General features: G+C 35.8%; 1 protein-coding gene across 1 annotated transcript in view; it reads left to right on the top strand.

Annotated features, from left to right (window-relative positions):
* Positions 1 to 15,076, top strand: part of AKAP7 (A-kinase anchoring protein 7) — an 87,153-nt gene that overhangs the window by 10,200 nt on the left and 61,877 nt on the right. Inside the window, 1 exon segment of the mRNA XM_055714262.1 lies at positions 4,585 to 4,745. Coding sequence (XP_055570237.1) covers positions 4,585 to 4,745 — 161 coding nt within the window.

Genomic DNA, 15,076 nt, shown 5'->3' with positions numbered 1-15,076 from the left:
TATCTGACAAGCCTACTTGAACGTACAAGTTCAATGGTTTAATACGGTGATGTTCAGACTTAAGTCAGACTATACACCTGTAACTTATGAATGTTCAGTATAATAATTTGTGTGTATAGCTGTAATTTTGACTTGAAAACATACATTGTATTTTATAGTCCTGCTTTACGTGCTTTCTCATGTTTACGTTTCTGTTCAGATGTAGTGCCCAATAGCCTGCATGTGTGAATATAGAGACATCACATATTATAATTGCAGAATTGAGATTGCAAACACTTTGGTAACTGTAACAGAGTATTATGTAAAATGCTGATAAATGGCCTACTGGTATTATATGAACATCTGTGAATCCTCCATTGCTTATGTCAATTTCGTAGTGAATTGCTAATGAATCAAAATTCTTCAGATCCTTGTAATTCTGTGAAAGAGAAGCCTCATGGTTTCATCCTCCCCCATGTGAGTTCTTTCAGGGGCCCTCTGTCATATATGTATGTATCTCTGTGTGTGTTTGTATACATATATATATCTTACTGGTTTTTCTCTGCAGTGGTAGAAGACGTGGTCTATATACTGAATTAACCTAGATCAAATGATGAGTAAGTGCAGTGAGACATTGCTTTGGTTATGGTAATATAGTTACAAAAGAACGTGTCTAGTAAGTGTGTGTTGAATCATTTTTTCCCCTAGAAGGTTTGGCTGTTAAAGTGCAGATTGTTCATAAGTAAGTGAGAATTCAAGATAGAATGTAAGAACCATTTGGTAGTCTAGGGCATGCTTCTAGAAAGTAGAAGTATTTTGGTTAAAAACCATTTAACACACCTAAAAATAATGAGATATCAGTATATGTAACTCAATTGCCCTGCTTGTTTTTCACGCTTGTTTCTTTGAATGCTGTATCTTTGATGCTTCTGTGTTCTTACCTCTCGTGTGAGGATGCAAGGCTGTCAGCATCCTTGTCTCCCAACAGTCTGATCTGAAGGGAGACAAACAGATAGCCAGGAACAGAATAGAAAGGAAACCAAAGGATACTAGATCTGGACTCTCCATGTGTCTTTTGTCTCCAGGAGTAGGCATACTGTCTTTCTCCTGCCTTGTTTGATGAGCAAATTCTGATAGCACTTGAAAATTGGTGAGAACAACCACTGACTGCGTGTGTGTTTTTCTTAAAAAGGGTTTAAAGTATGAACTTTTTAAAAAGAGAATATCAGAGCATATTTCAAAGGTGTTTGCTTCCTCAGTAATATTTTTTTAGAGTCTCAAACTATATCAAAACAAATATTCTCAAATTCAGTATCTTCTGCTACTCCTTGAGCTTCTTCTCATCTTTTACTGTCAGACTGCCACCCAAGCATGCAATTACGGAGTTCTTTTCTGCCTCTCCCAGCAGAACTCCACAGTCCAGGCACCCAGGGGCTGTGTAGTCTAGTCAGCAGCAGCTTCCCCAGAGATTCACCCCTATTCTGGCCAGATGCCTCCTATAGCTATCTAGCTTGGCTATCCCTCAGGTATTCTAGATTCTGTTTTCTATTATATGGGATTTTTTACTTTTTTTTTTTTTTTTTTTCCATGACTGGTGTTTTCTATTTGATCTTTTCAGAGAACGTGAAGAGTAAAAATGTGAATTTTCCTTTCTTTGCTTCACCAATTTTTGATAGCAGGTTAACGGAAAGAAACCAAGATTCAGGCTGGCAAAAGAACCTGTGTGTAACATAGGATAAGAGTAATTCCTCAAACAAAGTGCATCTAGTCAACTGGGCATCTGAGAGTTCACACATCCTTAGGTTTGGATGCATTAAGTTACTTAGATATCTACAGTTTTTCTAGTGTGTTTGCACAATAGTGCCTCTGTCTATACAGAAATGAAATGTGTTGAATGCTATTTGAAGTCAAAATGCGTGATAAGAATGTGCTAAACATAACATTCAATTCAGCACAAAGCCCCTTGTATGGTATTTTAGTACGTAACAGCTTTCACCATGAAAATGGAAGATCTGTATTCTAGGCCGCACTTTCTAAGGGAATCCAGACCTGCAGTTCCCATGCAAGTTTTCTGACTGATTGGCTGTGGTCTAGCCTTCGTGAATGCACTTCACATCTCTTTTTGTAGGTCTATATGAAGTCAAGAATGTGAGATTTTAAAAACCATAAAGCAAACAAGCAAGAGTCATGACAGCACTCCCTTCAAGCAAAAGAGTTCTAGTCCATGCTAACTGTATGCAAGGTCATAGAATCAGGTACTAGAAATCAGGATGCCTGCCCTCACAGAAAATTACCAGACTATAGTGTCAAGTTATCCTTTCTTGTTATCTGTCAAAGACACTGTGAATCTAACCTTTTCACTATAAATATGAGAGCTGAAAGGATTTGGTTTAGCTTTTTTTGCAAGATCACTTTTTCTAACAAGTAATCAAAATGAACAATTCAGAAATTTCTAAAAACAAAATGACATCAATTTTAAGTGCTGTTATAATGTAAATACTATTATATAGAAAAAAACCAGGCACTGCTTCTGTAATCCTAGTTTGTATTCACTTTGTATGTGCTGCTTAATTCTTTTTTTTTTATTTCTTTTCTCTACGTTAAAGCAAAATGCTTGTAAACTTTTTGGTTATCCTTGTGGGTTAATTGCACTGTGTAACTACTATTTGGCATCATGAATACTATTTGGTATAGAATAGCAAGAAAATGCCACTGTTGGTTTTTGCTGTGTACTTCAGTGGAAATGTTTGCCCTTGTGTATTATTCCTACAAAGCAATTGTCAGATGTGGTAAAGTGATTTATATGAACATATTGAATATGCTAGAGAGAGGTGACAACTATTTTTCTAAATATTTTAGTGTTTACAAGATTATATGTAAAAGAAAAAGTAGAACTAAATCTTCAGTGTCAGTGTGAAACTGAAAACACACTGCACTGTTTGATTTGATCTCTTATAGACCCTATTAGGTAGAGTTGAACTGGTCAGTGAGTTCTACAGCACACCTTACAGTATGGAAATATAAATCTTTGTTCAGCTGGGGAACAGAGCTTTCCGTGACACTCTTTCTACCAGTTCTCAGATGCAAAAAATCCAGAGGTGGGGTTTAGGTATATGCATGATTCACTACTTCAAAGCCCACTGCATCTTTGACACAGTGTATTTGGAATATCTGTACTTGTTTTGGAACAATTTTCAGGTTCATGTCAGTAAATAAATCTACACACAATTCCCTGTAAGTAATCTGACAAGTATAATCAGTATTAGATGGTGGTTTTGAAAGGTTGTGAAGTATAGCACATATGGAAGACAAAGGAACATGCTGGTCTAATGGTGATAAAAGGGTAGGTAAGTGGTAGAGACTGTGCTGAAAGAAAAATGCCTTTCCCAAAGAAAGAATAATGGCATTGTTGTTTAAAGTGGTTATATAGGAGCTAAAGTACTTCTAGGGTGTACATTAAAGCCCTATAAGAAAGTATGGGAGAGGACTATTATCAATGAAGGGTATTTTGTCATGTAATCAACGTCTTTCTTAACCTGACCTAGGCTTCAATTAAATGCATAGATCTCATCAAGAGTCCATTTTGTTAAACACAGTGGAAACGTGTGTAGAATTTTCTGTAATTGTAGAGGCTTAAAGAATATAATTTAGCCTAGGTTAGAAATCACAGTGATGGCTTTCATCCAGCTAGGACAGATAAAGTAAAATAAACTCTCTTGGGTGTTCTTAACCTGTTACTGCCATCTAGCGTTTGCAGAGTTAGCATTGGTTTAGTGAAAAGTTTAAATTCAGTTTTGTTGAATAGTGCTTAAAACTATAAACATGTGAGAGATCTTTTAGAAGACACTAAGGATATTTATATTTCTGTTTAGCACGTGAATCAATTCAAGCGCAGGTCAAAAGAAATACATTTCATGTAATAGTACATACGCATAATATGGCTAATTAAAATTATTAAAAGATTACCAGGCTTGATCCATGCTTGTTACATGTAGATTATGTGTGCATGCTACTTAACTCTTAAATAAAGTAAGCACCAATTTAGATAGTGCTTTTAATAACAGTTCTCAGTGAGCTTAATAGTAATTTCCATATCGTTATAATTTATATATATATAATGTCACTAACCTCTGTTTATAATATTCAGTAACAATCTTTAGTAACTTTGAATGCAGCAGAATATTAGTGTGTTCAGTTGAGCTATCAGAAGATTAAAAAAAATAATTATTTTAAGAATGGAAAACCAAAAGCTTCCAAGTAAGCATCTTCTTTAAAGGGGATGCACAAAGTTACAGAGACACTGTCATCTTAATATCTAGTCATCCTGCAGGCTTAAATAAATTCTTGTGAGTAGTTACACCTGCTGCTAGGTCTGCCTTATTATTTCTGTGGTTTTACAGCAAGGTGTATGAACCAGTTTACCTTTACAAAATTGTAGTAATAATACTATCTGCATTGATTAGGAAGTAGTGCAAAATTACCTCAGTAAATAATAAATTTAGATACTAATAAAACTTTGATATTTTTGGATATAAAGAATAATAGCAATGTAAAAATTATTAATATATGTCACTTTCACATAGATACTTTATTTCCTCTTGACAGAGCAGTTGGGGCTCTTTCAGACAGCAAGGATTTTGTAGAAGATCTCCTGAAAGGAAAAACCGTGGATTTGTCTTTTCAAGGAATTGATCACTTCAAAAATGAAGTTGGATTTGTGAAGTTGGCAGAAAATGATCATACAACTTTACTTACAGAAATAGCAGGTACAACTTGTCAATCTAGTTTAAGTGCTTTAAAGACTTTTTGACAACCTAGATGAGAATGGAGCACAAAGATAAGTTGGTGCTAATTTAGTCAATGTTAGTTTACTTTTAACAACTTCAAAGGCTACATAATGAATTTCCCAGCATAGTTCAAAAGGGTATTAATGAATGACAGACAGTACTGTTCTCAGATATCTTTGTATTTAGTCTATGTAAAAAATGAAGTGCAGGTTTGTAGATGGATATAAAGACTCCATTCTATGTTGTTTTGGTCCAGGTACTGTCTGCTGTTTCTCAGCTGATATTTATACCCCTTTCAATTTGTGTATTCAAACTTACTGACTTTAAGAACTGTATCTTTGATGCAAAGTTACGTAGTTCTGTCATTTGTGTTCATGCTGAGTAGAGCACTGAAAGGCAGTGATGTTCCTTCCTCATGCATGGTCTGGGGAGACTTTTAATTTTTCTGTTTCCTGTATGTTATATGTATCAGTCTTAAATCTCAGTGAATTAACTCTTAACATTCCACTCCCACATGTGTAAGTGCATACATACATACGTACATATATATATATATATATAGGTGTATATATAGGTATATTTATCTGTACTTTATACATACAGTTGCATATATGTATTAAGTCTGGAGTTTCTCTGCACCCATGGAGGATAAGGGGAATTCAGGAGAAGGACATGACTCATCTGCCAGAATAATGGAATTTGAATCTACGCTGCTTTAGCCTGAATTTTTATTATTTTTTTTGAGCAGTGTAAGCACGTCTCTGGCTTGTTCAGTGTTGTCTTCCCTTAGCAATTAGGAAGTTACTGAAAGATGTGGCAGGTACATGCTATTATACATGTGTACATGTATGTTCAGTTCCAGAGCGAAACTCTCAGTCCTATCTTAACAGTGGAGCTAAGGCCACTTCCTTTGCCAGTCAGATAAAATGCACCCAAAGATACAGTTCAAGTCAGTAGGAATATATAAATCAAAAGGAGTATAAATACTAGCTGAGAAACAGCAGTCAGTGCCTAAACCAAAACAAGGTAGAGGGAGTTTTTATCTGTCTTATGAGTCTATACTTAAACTATGTTGTTTACAGATATTAAATAAAAATTCTCAGAGAACAGTACTGTCTGTAATTCATTGGTGTCCTTTAAAACTATCTCAGCAATTCCAACTATTCCTTGGAAAGATTCTTTAAAAGACTTTTTGAGTATTGATGAATTATCTTTTGTGCTCTGAGGAATCTGAGGTCACACCATTTTTTAATAGTGCAATAACCCATATAGGACATTTTGCCGAGCAGTGAAGACTGCTTCTGTCACGCTACCTCTTTGCATTCCAGTATAGAGAAAAAATGGAAGAAGTCTTTATTAATACAGTGCTTTCTCTAGCACTTTCGTTAGTTTAATTTCTGAAGTACCTTTAGAAAATATTTAGTATTTTTTAACTTACATTCTAAAGAAAGGTTGAGTAGAAGACTGAGCTTTTCAGCTTACCCAATTGCTTATGCTGTTATTTGGCAATGCTTTATTATTTTAAACAGTGCTCAATGCAGAAGTATTTCTAATATCCAGTATGGTAGAAATTGAACAGTAATTATAGTTCCAGAGAGGCTTTGGTTGTCAAATAATCCCATAATTATTTCAAAGACCGCATCTACCAAGTATTTCTTCAGTCCTTTGGACAATATGCTTCCTCATTCTTGTCTCTTGAGTTTGTCTTTAGATTTCTTTTAAAGGTGACAGAATATTGTATGTATGCTATTTTACAAACTGAGAATAAACTCTTGTAAAAGGAGATTGATGGTTTCTGTTAGTGACAGTAACTTTTGATTTTGAGAAGTTTATAGTTAAGAACTCCAAAATAACTGAAGTTGCTAGACATGAAGAGCCAAGTATGTTTTAACTATAGGAAATAAAGAAGTTTGGTGTGAGTAATTTTCTACACATCTTAGACTAGTGAACCAGGTTTTGATCAGAATTAGATGAGCAGAGATGAGATCAGATTTTGACCTTTGTTTTTCAGTTTGACAGTCCTTCGTAGTAGACAAACTCATAATACAGGCACATTTAGCAAACAAGCAAAACTATGTTTTCTTTATAAAGCATAACTACTGACACTCACCGGTGAGCATTCCTTGCTTATGTTAGAACTACGACTGTATGTTACTATTTTCACTTACCACTGCTGCTTAGTAAAAAAATTTCCTATTTCAGTGTTTGGTTTTGCCAACCCAATGCATCATTTCTTGGCCTTACGCCTGTGGTTCAGTCTCTATAGACTTACACAGCGATGATTGTTTTGTTAGGATTTAGTTCAGAAACAGGGTAGGGAGCTGAATATAACCGGAGGAAAATGGTGAAATAACTGAAGATGTTTAATGGGTTTGACTTCAGGATATACTATTTTACCATATCCTAGTGACTGTCATAATTGTAACTTCTCAGTTGCTGCTAATTTCAGAGTATCTTTTTGTGCCTTAAGTGCTATATTATTTCATAACAAGAAACCTATAATTCATGAAAGCAAATTCAATTTTTGTATTGATGCTTGTGCCAGAAATAAAGATTTTAAGTCTGTAATTATGCAACACTGAAAATTATACAAGTTTATTTCAAAAATTAGCTTAGTTACATATTAAACTAGTGGAAAGGCCAGGTATGAGTAGGAAGAAAATGAGTACATTAAATGGTTTCTATGTATGTCTTCATTAGATTAAATTGCAAAGAAAGTAAGAAAGTAATCTGTTAAAACCAGAGAATTTCTTATTATACAGATGACCTTCAGGGCAGTGCAATTTAGAATACAAAATTAATATTAAACAAAAAAATCCATGTGAGCTCTTCAGAACTGATGAGGTAAACAAGAGAGCTGATAGGATTTTCCCCCCTCCCCAAAGTGTATTACATGTATAATTCCTTTAACAGAAGAGTACATTTACAGGGTTAATTGCAACACAGTTTAGTCTGCATAGAGTTTTTACAAAACATTAGCAGACAGTCCCGTAAGGGCCAAACTTCCTACTAAAGGTGTTGCATTTTAGGGAGAAGACCATGTAGTACTTTCTGGGCTGCATTTGACACAATGTAAAGAACCATATTAGCAGAAAAGTGAGTTTATTTTCTGTAATACATTTCATATATTAATTCAGAACAGGCAGTATGTCAAAATTATGTCTTGTATTCCTGCTCTGTGGATAGTATCCTGAATATGCAATTTTAGAGAGACAGCTGCAAGAGAAAATACTAGAAACTCTTTTCTGCTGGGCTGCTGTTGTCAGGATCTGTGTGAAAATTTCTATCAGCTCTTCCTGTATACTGCTGTGAGGTTATATATGTTTGACAGAAATTAAGTGTCACAAGTTTGCCTGTCATACAACTAGTCTCCCTGGAAAACTGCTGTTTTAAAGCTGAAACTTGCAGAAAGAAAAAAAATGTACAGTATTGCCTTCAGAATGTTAATCATTCTGTTGTCCATTGAACAGTAGATATCACTTCTGTAGCTGGTCTGATTTTTTTTTTTTAGAAGATCTAAGTTTATGACAGAATTACTGTTTTGCTGCTTCAAGATTGTTTGGTTTCTGCTATGCTGTAAGGTGAATTTTGACTTCATGTGTTACATTCCGCATGAATGTTGAAGGAGAAATACTGATGACACAAGCAATAGGAAATATATGAAATTAAATTAGCTTCTTGTAAGAGCCCATTTAGTTCTGCAAATTATATGGGAATTTGTTTGATATCAAAAGCATCTGAATGTGGTACAGTATTATAATGGTCAGTGCACGTCTGCTAAGACCAATATAAATGTAAGTTTGCCAGAGACAGAAGTTCAGGAAAAGCAGAGCTAATATGGATCTTCATTTTGTTGCAATTTGTTAGTTATTTCCTAATAATCCATTACAAAACACGAGCATCATATAATTATGTACAAGGAATAGTGCTAAACTGTTATGACAGAAGTTAGAGGAGTTTTTTAATCACTTTTTGTCCAAGTCTTTTTAGAAATCCTGAGCTGAAAGTGACATAGACACTCACAGTGATTTTTAAAAAACTCTTCATTTCTTGTGCTTTGCTACACCACAGAATATTTTAAGTATATATAATAAATTAATAATTTCAGTTAATTCTGAAAAGGTAATGAATTATTTGACTTCGATTTTAATTTTGATGTTTACATTACAAATACTGATAGAAGTAGATAAGTGAATCCTGATTTTTAGCTGCAGGATTTGCAGATTTTGGTTTTATGGTCTGACCATGAGGGGGAGCTTGTATTTCATGAACAAAAAAGTTAGTCTTCCGTTTATGCAGATAACTATTTCATTTGCTTTTGGTCCTTTGTTTTTAAGAAATGTTGATTTGTTGGGGTAAATATTTTAATGCAGTTAGGACTGCACTAGAAAGACATGTAGTACACCTAACTAGTCATTTCCTTTAATTTCATATAAATGACATTTAGTCTAATATCACTAAATTGATTTTCCTAACAGTCTGTACTAGAGAGAGAGAAATGGAAAGCGAGTCATACTGCTCATCTTCTTCTCTAGGTTATGGCCTTACTTAAGTGTAAGCTGGCATTGCCACCATAACAAAGCAGTCCAGCCCCTTTTGTTGTGCTGGGGATTTGTGCAGCCACATGGTGAAGTCAGCTGTGGTTAAATTAACATATTTACCTTTTCCAGCTAATTTTTAACCTATTTAGTTTGCCAGTGTAGTTTATAGGTACACGACAGCACAAAAGATAAGGAGCAGTGGCAGGCATGGGTCTGGGGAGGAACAGTTTTGGCAAGGGTAATGGTTTATGAGCTTCTTTAAAGATTATGAAACCACACATTTAGAATCTATTTTAGGGTGAGTTGCATTGCCCTGACTTCAGAGAGCCTAGGGAAATAGTTTAATTCAATTAATTTAGTTCACTTTAGTTCCAGATGGCTGAAGCTAAGATAAATTAATTTTGCCTCTTGTCAGTTATTCTTGGGTCGTTTCACATGATGGAAAAACCTGAGAACTCAAAACTGCTGTATTTTGCTAATAAAACAACTGATTTGTACAAAGTGAACAAAAAAGCTGCTAGTTCAAATCCATAACAGTTGCACTGAAAATGTACTGCTCTAATGTTTGATTTTCTTCTAGTCCATGTGCCATTAGTTAGTTACAGTTCCTACTAATGCGTGTAGCATGATTTTGCTGGCCTGTACAGAAACTTGTGCACAGCAAGAAGAGAAATGTGTTCCGAAGCTGAAAGTGTCAATGTTCTGCTATATTGTGTGATGAATATAACCAGCAGAAAAAAATTCTTTAGTTGATTTCATTATAAGAGCCAAGACATCTATATGCTGATAGTACTTACTTTCCTGAAGGACTGATTCCAATAGACCTGAGCGTTGTTTATGCCTTTTGATACTATGAAGTTTTCTGCATGCAAAATTTTCCAGTTCAGCTTTGTGCTACATGACAATTTTCTTTGTTATAGGCCCCTTAACTAGAAAAATGCTGACAACAGGGGCAAGCATTTTAGTGAAGATGAACAGTCACTATTACGGTCTGGTATAACACCAGTTAGCATTATAAGTTTGCACTTCCAATAGATAATAGCTATTTAATATAGTTTGCTCTGGAGATTAACATTTTATTAGTTGCATGGGAATATTAAATGCTGTGCTGTTGCCAGATCTCTTAGGTCACCTTTTTTGTGTGTCATGTGATGAGTAGAAGAGGCTAAAGTAATATGCAAGAGCAATAGGCTGGGACAGAGGCCTGGCTTTGGAGCACTGTACTGGAGTACCTCTCCTGCCCTTTGACTCTGCTACTCTTCAAGCAGATAATTTTGATCAGCTGTGTGGAAGGAGTCAGAAAGAATCTTTTCAATTTGCTAAGTGATTTGGCTGTATAATGGCATTTTCAGCAAGGTACAGAGAGAACAGGTACAAGGGAAAGAATTAAGGTTTAATAGAAAGGAAGTTGGGGTAGCGGGAATAAGTAGAGGTCTGTTTGTAAGGCAAAAAGAAAATAAATCTTATGGGAGGATTTTGGCATTTACAAACCAGGTGATCCCTAGTTTGCTGTTGTGTAGTTAATGCAATAAATCTTGAAAGCTCCTGATCTGTGAATTCCACACTGACTCCAAATGTTTCTGCCATGTATCCTAATGTCAATGTCCGGTAAGACTCTAGGAGATGGCTATAGGCATGAATTCTCATTTCCCATACATAGTATCAATAGTGAGGTGCAAACAGCCAATCTTTTTTCATCTCTTGCTCTGCAACAGCTAATGACTGGGAAAGGGCTGCATAATGTTTATGCATATATATTATGTTATAACATAAGCAAAGTTTTAAACTGTAGCAAGTAATTTATTCAATTAGTAGTGAGTCTGAAACATCTTCAGTTTGTCACAGTATTTTGTCTTTGCATCTTGATGTTATAGTTTTTATTCTCACTGTAGATGCGTATGTGAAATATATAAAACACGCTTAACTATGTGCATATGTGGCTCTGAATCTGCCATTTAATTTCTTTTTGATCATTTATTATGAGGTGGTTTTGTTAACAACTGTCTGTACAGAACACATGCAATGATCTGGTTAAAGGCCACTGAACACTGCTGTATTATGTAAATAACGAAATTAGGCATGCGGTTCACTATGTTCATTGCCTTCATTCCTCTAAAACACCCATTAGCGATCTCCACATTTGTTCCTTAATACTAAAAATGTGAAGCATCGTTCTCTGACAGCAAGGACAGCAAATGCTTTTAGATTTTAATTTACTTTCTTCTTCATATTGTGCTGCCAAATGCTGAATAACAATAACTTTGATAAATATGTCATTAAAATGAATCAATAAGATATCATTTTTGTTGTTTAAAAGAAGGTAATCTCACCCACTTCTTCCTGTGACCTTGACAAACTTCTAGGTAGTATTGAAATGGATTAAAGCTAGTAAAAGAACCGAGGAGTTTTACCAGGAAGTCCTACCTAAGTTTCCATTTCAGTCTACCACTTTGATCCTTCACTTTATCATTGTTTGACTTGTAAGACTTACGTATTGGTGTCTGTACACAAAGTGAAGATTGCTTGGTCCGGCTGCTCCTTGGATCCTACTTTGTGAATGAGCACGTCTTTCTTCTATCTATGTGTATGGTGATGGAGAGAAACAGAACAACCCAGGCATACTGCCGATACGTGTTTGAAATAACCATACATCTCACTGAAATGTGATAGTGGTATGGTACAGTAACAACTCACTGTAGAAAAGCCTAAGTAATATATAACTAAGTAGAGTGGAAGAACCATTGGGAAACTGGATTGACTGTAGTTTACCTTTTGGCACAGTGTAAAGCTGACTATTTGCAGAGGAATGGAGAACAAATAGCCTCTTTTCATATGGAGAGGTGAGAAGCAAGGCCTTGCCTTTCCTTTCCTTACATCTGGGAGATAAAACTCACCAGCACATAAGTAGTGACTGACCCTGGTTTAGCCACCATTTTTTCATCACAGATTGGAGATTGCTGAGGTGTTCAGGAGTCGGTGGATTTTGTCAGGCAGCAGCCAGGGAAACTCCTCAGGCTGATACTGTCCTTCATAGTGGTCTTAATTGTAGGATGATAGAGTTTGGTGCTTGATACAGCCATTGATTATATATTCCAAGCATAACACGATATCGAAAATATTTTTTTGATGTGTGGCGCTCACCTCTGGTGACATATAGTTGAGGTCGTGATAAACACCACATCTGAAACAAGATGGCTTTGAGTTCTTAATTTGCTTGGAAATTAGGTCTTGTAAGGCTTTGCAAATGCATTATTCTCAGTGCTATCAGGAAAGGAAGAATGACCAGAAGAGCTTCTTTGTAAGCCTTAAACTTCTGCTGATAGCCAAAAGAATACTCCTAAAAAACTAGCTAATAATTTAAAAATTTAAACATGGCTTACATGATAGTTATAACTGTAAATTGTCTATTGTTGGCTTTTCTTCAGTCCCAAGTGTAAAGTAAAAATTTTTTTTCAATAGAGACAGAATACTGTTTCTAGATGCTAAACCGTTTACTTGGGGGAACATGGTTTAGAGACAAGCAGAAATCAATAGACTAGAAGAAATTGTACATAAATAGCAGTTTTACATATCTAATGAGATCTTGGAAGAGAAGATGGCCATGTTTATTACAGAATATGGCTCAATGCAATTTTTTCTATGAATCATTCTGTATTGATCTAGCAGTTGAATTTTTGAGCCTTTCCAGTATATAGTGGTTCTAAGTAAGTTTCATATATCACATTTCAAGTCTAATTATGGGGAAACAGTTGTCTAATGGATTCAGCCGCATCTAGTGTAAGAGAGGCAGATGACATTCAGTAACTTTGACATTATAAAAATAAGGTACAAAGTGGTATTGCAGAGAAATTCAAATTGCATGAAAGATGGTCTGAAAGCTGTTCAGAAATTTGTTCCAGGAAGTCACTGAGCTTGTAAAAATAGCCTTTACTTTTCTGGGGTATACTTTGACACTGCAAACATTGGTCAGCCTGAGACTAATAAGGGAAAACGCAGAACTTGTTTTATTTTTCAGTCTAGTTAGTAATGTTGATGTCTGGAAGAAAGATGGCAGATCCTTGTTTGTTAAGGCCCATGGGCATTGTGTGTCTACAATTCTTGTCACTGGCCTCTAATTTCTTTCCATTCATGCAATGCCTGTCATAAACTTTAACCTTTGTTTATTTGCTAAGTCTTCAAATCCACTTTCATGCTGTCCTATAAGCTTGGAACTTTCCCTTGCCCACAGCATCTCTGCTTCCTTCCCCATTTCTTTTAAAACCCTTCTTGTGGCCACTTCAAAGAGCTGCATGGATATTAATACCATTACATTATCTTTTAACCTTCCTGTGCTCTCAGGAAAACATTTCCCTTTGTTCCTGCCCGCCCCGCCCCGCCCCTCCCCCCCCCCGCTTCATCTACTTAGACATCTTTCTATTTTTATTATCTTTGAAGAAGGAAACATTGTGCTAATTATGTTCATAAATCACCTTAACCAATAAAATATCACACTTTCCTTAAGTGTAAAATAGTACAAAACTGGGGCTATCTGTGGCCAATCTCTTGAGCCTGTGATGTTTAATAAAGACACATTTATAGTGTCGTATGATCAGCCTGCCCTGTTAAGAACGCTGAATTTTAAGTCCTGTGATCAGATGCACGTTGGCAAACCACTGCTCTGACACTAAGCTCTTACTGGAGTTAGGAGGGCACCCTCTGCGGTGCAGATCTTCACCAGCACAGATCTTAATTGTAGGGTGGGAGATAAGACGCTGCTTGGCATAAGCATGATGGCACAAAGAATTTTAGGGGAGAAAAAGGAGTGCAGTCCACAAGACCAAGTCAGAATATCACAGGTTAGCATAAACCTGATTCTGATAAGACTAAGCCTTTGCTGGAACACCAAAGTCAGTGAGTGCCCAAATGATGCAGTTCAGAGAATCAAACACAGGAACCAGAAAATGACTTTGTTGCAGATAATTTCAGTTTTAAATAAATGTTACATTTTATTAGCTTACCAACATTAGAAAATAAGCAGGCCATTGGATGCATGGAAATAACATGCACACTTTAACTAAATGATTTAAGGTGAACTTCCATATCTCAGTTTGAAGAAGCAGCAAACGTTTATTTGTAGTCCTCTGTTTTGATATGCTAATCTGTTGTTCAGCAGCGTTTCTGCACACAGCTGCACAAGAGCTTAGTGGGGATTCAATGAAAATTTAGAAATATTTCCCACAGACACAATTTAAAATAATACAAGTAGGTAAGCTGTACTTGTGTATAGATACATAGCTATATATATATATATATAGTATAGATACATAGCTATATATATATATATATAGTAGGTCTATAGATCTGGATACATAGTTGTGTAGATTCAGGTGCATGCATCTACAGATCCATGTAACAGTTATGCTTGTATATACATCAGTGGGCACAAACTGAAACAAAGGAGGGTCCCTCTGAACATCAAGAAACACTTTTTAACTGTGAGCATGACCAAGCACTGGCATAGGTTGCCCAGAGAGGTGGCAGAGTCTCCATCCTTGGAGATATGCAAAACCCATCCAGACATAGTCCTGGGCAACCAGCTGTAGTCCTGCTTGAGCAGGGAGCTTGGACCAGATGACCTCTGGTGGTCTCACTTCAGGCACTGTGGTAGGTTATTTTCAGCATCTGCCATAATAATATGACTCCTATTACCATTGTGTAAATGCTTCAGAAAAGTTTTAATCTGGTTGTCCTTTCGCTATCCTGTGAGTTAGAATAAAAGACTGAACTAAT

This window comes from Falco cherrug, chromosome 6 (genome assembly GCF_023634085.1).
Source record: "Falco cherrug isolate bFalChe1 chromosome 6, bFalChe1.pri, whole genome shotgun sequence".
Classification (NCBI taxonomy): Eukaryota; Metazoa; Chordata; class Aves; order Falconiformes; family Falconidae; genus Falco; species Falco cherrug.
Note: the sequence above shows the minus strand (reverse complement) of the source record. Positions and strands in the feature narration are given on the sequence as shown.